This window comes from Oncorhynchus mykiss, chromosome 21, assembly GCF_057628025.1.
Source record: "Oncorhynchus mykiss isolate SJ-2025 chromosome 21, ASM5762802v1, whole genome shotgun sequence".
Lineage (NCBI taxonomy): Eukaryota > Metazoa > Chordata > Actinopteri > Salmoniformes > Salmonidae > Oncorhynchus > Oncorhynchus mykiss.
In genome coordinates, this window is record NC_143042.1 from 39,493,549 (window position 1) to 39,499,548 (window position 6,000).

The window sequence follows — 6,000 nt, forward strand, 5'->3', positions numbered from 1 at the left end:
CGGTGTCTTCAATTACTTCCTTGATTTACAATCAAAACAATTTAGCCAACATTAGGTTTTCGATGTGAACTTGATATTACATTTATAAATTAAGCCATTTTTCTTATTTGAGATAAACAACTCCTGTGGTGTTTAGGCTTAATGCATTTAGGCTATAAATTCATTTCTATACATTCGAATCCTGAAGAGTGTGAGCGGCTTGACACAAAGGGACAGGTTTTCATAATAAAAAGTGATGATGATGATGACAGATTTACAGGCTGAGAGGAACGAGGATTGTCGGATGAAGCCCGATACTTTTCTACTCTCAGATTGTCACAGTAAGGAAAAGAAAGCATTAAAAACGGCTAAATACAGCCGTGTCGGGATTCGTTACACCGTATCATTGGCGAGTATGTTCATTCTTGGTTGAAAATGCCCTCCGAATTCGCTGCACTCGTTAATTCCTGGTGTAGCAACCTCGACTGATGAGCTTTATCCTGTGCCAAGGCTGCATTAGATTATTAATTAAATTAAAATTACATTGCCATTACCAGTATATTTGCGTGGAACATTGTAAGGAACCATATGTCCCAACTGATGACCTTCCTACTGCACAGAATGTGGGCAATACAGCTCAACCTGCCAGAGCTTCCTGGGCATATAGAGCAGCAGAGGATGGGCAAAGTTCCTCTCCATCTCTACTGAGCTGCAGATGGTGGTGGAGGGCGGTCCCACCACATTTTGTCAACCCTGACAAAGTCCATCTCTGGAATCCCATTCCCAGGCAAAATGCGTTGCCATCCCTTGGTAAGGCATACAGCTCTCCCTGAAATCCGAAGACAACAACATCCCCACATGAGAAATAATGAATTGATGATCAATTCCCCAGAGAACACGAGACATACTGTGTAGGCCTAGTATATTGTTTAAAATGCAAGTGCTCACTCTAAATACTTAAAATACAGGCTGGATGGGCTGAAAAGTAGAACTATTAATTTAATTAAATCAATAGATTCAACACCATCAAAGACGATATTTTGTTTTACTTGTCTATTATCTCCATAAACTAAACATCATCATTAATGAAAATAATAACTCTAGATTAGTATGAAAATAGTGGGGTTAACAGACTATTTTGATGGTCAGAGTCATCGGGCGTTAAACTAGCTAACGTTACTTCATTAACCTGTGTCAGTGTCAAAACACCAGTTTACTAACGCGTTAGAGAGCGTTGCTAAAGCTACACTGTAAATCTTGTTAACTGAACCGAGCTAACATATTACTGTAGCCTAATACACTGATCTTACCTGCTAGATATTCCGATCAATGATGATGATCAATGAAAACAGTAGACAAAAAAAAATTGTAGCTAACGTTACTTCAGAAAATAAAGATAATTTGCGGACAAAATTACCATAGGAAATATATTTTTCCATGATGCTCTTCTAGCGTTTAAAGGTCGCGCCAAAGCTCATCGCTAAAGTTACTTCAAAAAAGAAAGAAAACTCACAAACAAATTACCTAAAAGGAAATATCTGTTGACGAGAGTTTAAAGGTCCCACCATATCTCTATCCTCATTGGTCAATTCTTGGTTACTTCTTGGTTGCACTGCCAACTCGGATTGGTTGTTGAGTGCAATTCTTGGTTAATTTTTGGTTGCAGACGGCGATATGATTGGTGGTCGCAACCAGAAATTTCCTCAACTCACCCGGTCAGGGGGTGCAACACTGTCGATAGCATGCTGGACTTCGGCAAGAAGTTTGTTTCATTTCAAATGCTTGTTTCATTTGAAGTTGTACACAATTATCAGTTAATATTTGGTTTTTATTACCCATTCATTGTCAGTTAGAGACACAGTAGTGCATTGGGACCCAAAAGCATAATCATTGCTCTAACTCCCCCTTGTGAGAAGTGCAAATCAATCCCAGAACAACAGGAAAGGACCTTGTGAAGGGGTTGGAGGAAACAGGTACAAAAGTATCTATATCCATAGTAAAACAATTACTATATTGACATAACCTGAAAGGCCGCTCAGCAAGGAAGAGGCCACTGCTCCAAAACCGCCCTAAAAAAGCCAGACTATGATTTGCAGCTGCACATGGGGACAAAGATCGTACTTTTTGGAGAAATGTCCTCTGGTCTGATTAAACAAAAATATAACTGTTTGGCCATAATGACCATTGCTGTGTTTGGAGGAAAAAGGGGGAGGCTAGCAAGCTGAAGAACACCATCCCAACCGTGACGCACGGGAGTGGCAGCATCATGTTGTGGGGGTACTTTGCTGCAGGTGGGACTGGTGCACTTCACAAAATAGATGGTGTCATAAGGGAGGAAAATTATGTGGATATATATATACACATTTTTATTTTTTGAATTTTACCCATTTTTTCTCCCCAATTTCGTGGTGTCCAATTGTTAGTAGCTACTATCTTGTCTCATTGCTACAACTCCCGTTTGGGCTCGGGAGAGACGAAGGTTGAAGGTCATGCGTCCTCCGATACACAACCCAACCAAGCCACACTGCTTCTTAACACAGCGTGCATCCAACCCGGAAGCCAGCCGCACCAATGTGTCGGAAGAAACACAGTGCAAGCTTGGTTAGCTGCGCCCGACCTGCCACAGGAGTCGCTGGTCCGTGATGAGACAGATGTATCCCTACCGGCCAAGCCCTCCCTAAACCGGACGACGCTAGACCGATTGTGCGTCGCCCCACGGACCTCCCGGTCGCGGACGGTTACGACAGAGCCTGGGCGCAAACCCAGGGTCTCTGGTGGCACAGCTGGCGCTGCAGTACAGCACCCTTCACCACAGCGCCACCCAGGAGGCCCTTATGTGGAAATATTGAAGCAAGATCTCAAGACGTCAGTCAGGAAGTTAAAACTTGATCGCAAATGGGTCTTCCAAACGGACAATGACCCCAAGCATGCTTCCAAAGTTGTGGCAAAATGGCTTATGGACAACAAAATCAAGGTATTGGAGTGGCCATCACAAAGCCCTGACATCAATCCTATAGAACATTTTTGTGCAGAACTGAAAAAGCGTGTGCGAGCAAGGAGGCCTACAAACCTGACTCTGTTACACCAGCTCTGTCAGGAGGAATGGGCCAAAATTCACCCAACTTATTGTGGTTAAGCTTGTGGAAGGCTACCCGAAATGTTTGACCCAAGTTAAACAATTTAAAGACAATGCTACCAAATACTAATTGAGTGTATGTAAACTTCTGACACACTGGGAATGTGATGAAAGAAATAAAAGCTGAAATAAATGATTCTCTCCACTATTATTCTGACATTTCACATTTTTTTAATTAAGTGGTGATCCTAGCTGACCTAAGACAGAGAATTTGTACTTGGATTAAATGTCAGGAATTGTGAAAAACTGTGTTTAAATGTATTTGGCTAAGGTGTATGTATTCTGACTTCAACTGTATAGTCTTGTTGGCCTAATTTCAAACCTTTGTTTGTTACCAGTACCTTGTTCATAAAGGAAGAGTTGACAAAACTATTGAGACACTCAATCTTTATCTGCACTTTGTCATCTTGTTGAATGCTTTAGGACCGGAAATCTGACGAGAGAGAGAGAGATCATAAGGGACATTTAATCCCCCAGTGTTTGTCTATGAGAGACCCGGTGATGTTGACCTCAATAGGTCTCACTTTACACTGAGCTACTTCCTCTCACTCATACCACCAGAAGTGATGTGTACCCTCACTGGCCCCTCCTCTACCTCAGACCCCAATCATATTCTCCTTATAAGGTGCTTCTCACAATAGGGGTATGTGCTCAGTGAAAAGCCAAGACAGGAAATACTAAGGGGTGAATAACATAATGAGAAAGGCCATTTTGATTTATCTCTTTATCTTTCTATGTGATCAGTATTATGCAATTGTCTACTGCTGAGTACACCCTTTAAACAAAAAAAATACCATGTCACTAACACACACACAACAGAGATCTAAGTTAAGAGAGGCGAAAAGAGGCAACTGATCCTCTGCGGCCATTAAACAGTGTTTTTACTTCTAACTCTCTAACCACACCCTGTACCACCTGAGCTGTGTGACCTAACTGAGTTGGAGAGAGCTAGAGTGGCCCTGAGGTACAACTAACAAACACTACAGAGATATTTACTGATTTACATTTCAATACATGTAATTTATCTACACAGATACAATACAGCAAGATTTAAACTTGTATTGAAGGATATGGCAAATCCATATATTCAAAGATATGGCCAACCAATTTTCCTCCTCTTCCATCCTCCTCCACGTTGTCATCTTGTAGCAGCATACACTACATGGGTGTCCAGCTCCTTCTCTCTTCTCTTCTCCATCTTCCTCTTCTTGGAGGTGAAATTCAGGGCGGCATAATTCAATGCATCTGAATCTTGGATCTGTGGATTTGCGAACATCATGAAATAGGCTACGGTTGTAATTTTCACTATTTCTGAATTGCTTATATTTCAGTATTTAATCACACAGCATTTACCTGATCATTTTGTAGTCGTCTTTGAGAATCACGTTCTGAATATGACATAAAAGAACGAGAGAACAGATTAACGGATCATTCTATTCCAGTGTACACGCTGACTCTTCACAGGCCACAAATAGTCAGTACACACTGACACACTGACTGTAGTTCACAGGCCACATATAATCATGAAATGACATGATCCTACCTGTGTTTTGTCTTTTAGCATCTCGTATGATCTTGAGGACCAAGATGAGGATGACTATCAGGAGGACAGCAGTCACAACACCCAGGATATCAACCAGGGGAAAGGGGTACATGATGGGTTCATCATCCTCTCCTACAATACCGATAGTTCCATTACACTACCACCCATCACAACCAGTGGGAAAAGGTTCATTGATCTATCATCCTCTCTTATCAAAACAATTCATTTAGAATCACAAGTATAAAAACCATACCCATTTAAATCTAACAATTATTAGCTTATATCGAAGATATGGGTTAAAATTGATGTTTGAAATGATTTTCACCATACAATAACAGACTAAGCATACCTTCAGGACATTTCTCTGGCTCTTTGTCAGAATCATTGTAACCTTTTGGATGAATAGGAGAGTTGAATATTCCTACCACATAAAGTTGATTGAAAGTTAAGTTGTGGTAGTCACAGCTGGGAAATGATTACCTGGAATCATCAGGAAAGTCATGTTGGTGAAGATGAAGTATTGATCGTACATTCCACAGCAGTACAGACCAGAATCAGCTACATTCACCTCTGTGATTTTGAGGAAGATTATTCTATTGCTGATGAACATTTCCACATGGCTGGGCTGAAAACCATTGTGATGCTTGACATACGGCTGAGAGCTGTACATAGACGCGATGCACAAAGGCTCTGAGACGTTGACTTGTTTGAACCAGGCAACGTGTCCTGGTCCTTTAAGGACATCAGTGCACTGTAGGGTGACATTATCCCCAGGATGGACCACCACTGAGAGTGGCGGAGAGACCAACATGACAGGGGTCAAACCTGAAGGAGAGAAAATAGATTTAGAAACATAACTTTCTGTGTAATTCTTATGGAAAGTACATCTGGTGTAATTGAATAAAAAGCTATTGTTCACACACACAATCTTTTGCACACTAGACACAGTCACAACTATTTGACAGATCAAATCTATTAAAGTCTGAGATGAAGATAAAGTATCTTACAGAAGCCGTAGAGGACCAGAGGTGATACATATATGCGTGCCATTCTGTGTGTACATCTACACTGCCAGACAATTAAGGAAGGACTGAATCTTCAAAGATGAGAGATGAAAGTAACTTGAAATTATGGGCGGTACATAGTGTGACAACCATATAGCTGCATACACCCCAGATTGATAACAAGCCACAGGTTTTCCACTCTCGCATTTGGTTTGAGAGAGAGAATGCGAAGATATTTCAGTTGTAGACTGCCGTACTGTCGTATATCATTATCATAGAGGTTCCCAGAATATAATATTGTAAATACTCAGAATTGATCAAATGTATTGCAATAGACC

General features: G+C 41.0%; 1 protein-coding gene across 1 annotated transcript; it reads right to left on the reverse strand.

The window, feature by feature from the left end:
* Window positions 1–3,271: 3,271 nt before the first annotated feature.
* On the reverse strand, window positions 3,272–5,744 carry LOC149973237 (uncharacterized). The gene is made up of 5 exons (XM_090213375.1): window positions 5,666–5,744; window positions 5,122–5,483; window positions 4,659–4,815; window positions 4,469–4,503; window positions 3,272–4,373 (listed from the first exon to the last, which is right to left on the reverse strand). The coding sequence occupies exons 1-5, from the start codon at window positions 5,706–5,708 to the stop codon at window positions 4,254–4,256; spliced, it is 717 nt and encodes a 238-aa protein (XP_090069501.1). The 5' UTR covers window positions 5,709–5,744; the 3' UTR covers window positions 3,272–4,253.
* Window positions 5,745–6,000: the final 256 nt, after the last annotated feature.

Bases quoted from the DNA above. Each gene is read 5' to 3' on its own strand.
- LOC149973237 (XM_090213375.1), bottom strand. From the start codon at position 5,708: ATGGCACGCATATATGTATCACCTCTGGTCCTCTACGGCTTCT. The intron at 4,816-5,121 runs GTGACTACCACA...GATGGGTGGTAG, and splicing joins CAGGTAATCATTTCCCAGCT to TGTAATGGAACTATCGGTAT. The intron at 4,504-4,658 runs GTAGGATCATGT...TGTCATATTCAG, and splicing joins TGCTAAAAGACAAAACACAG to AACGTGATTCTCAAAGACGA.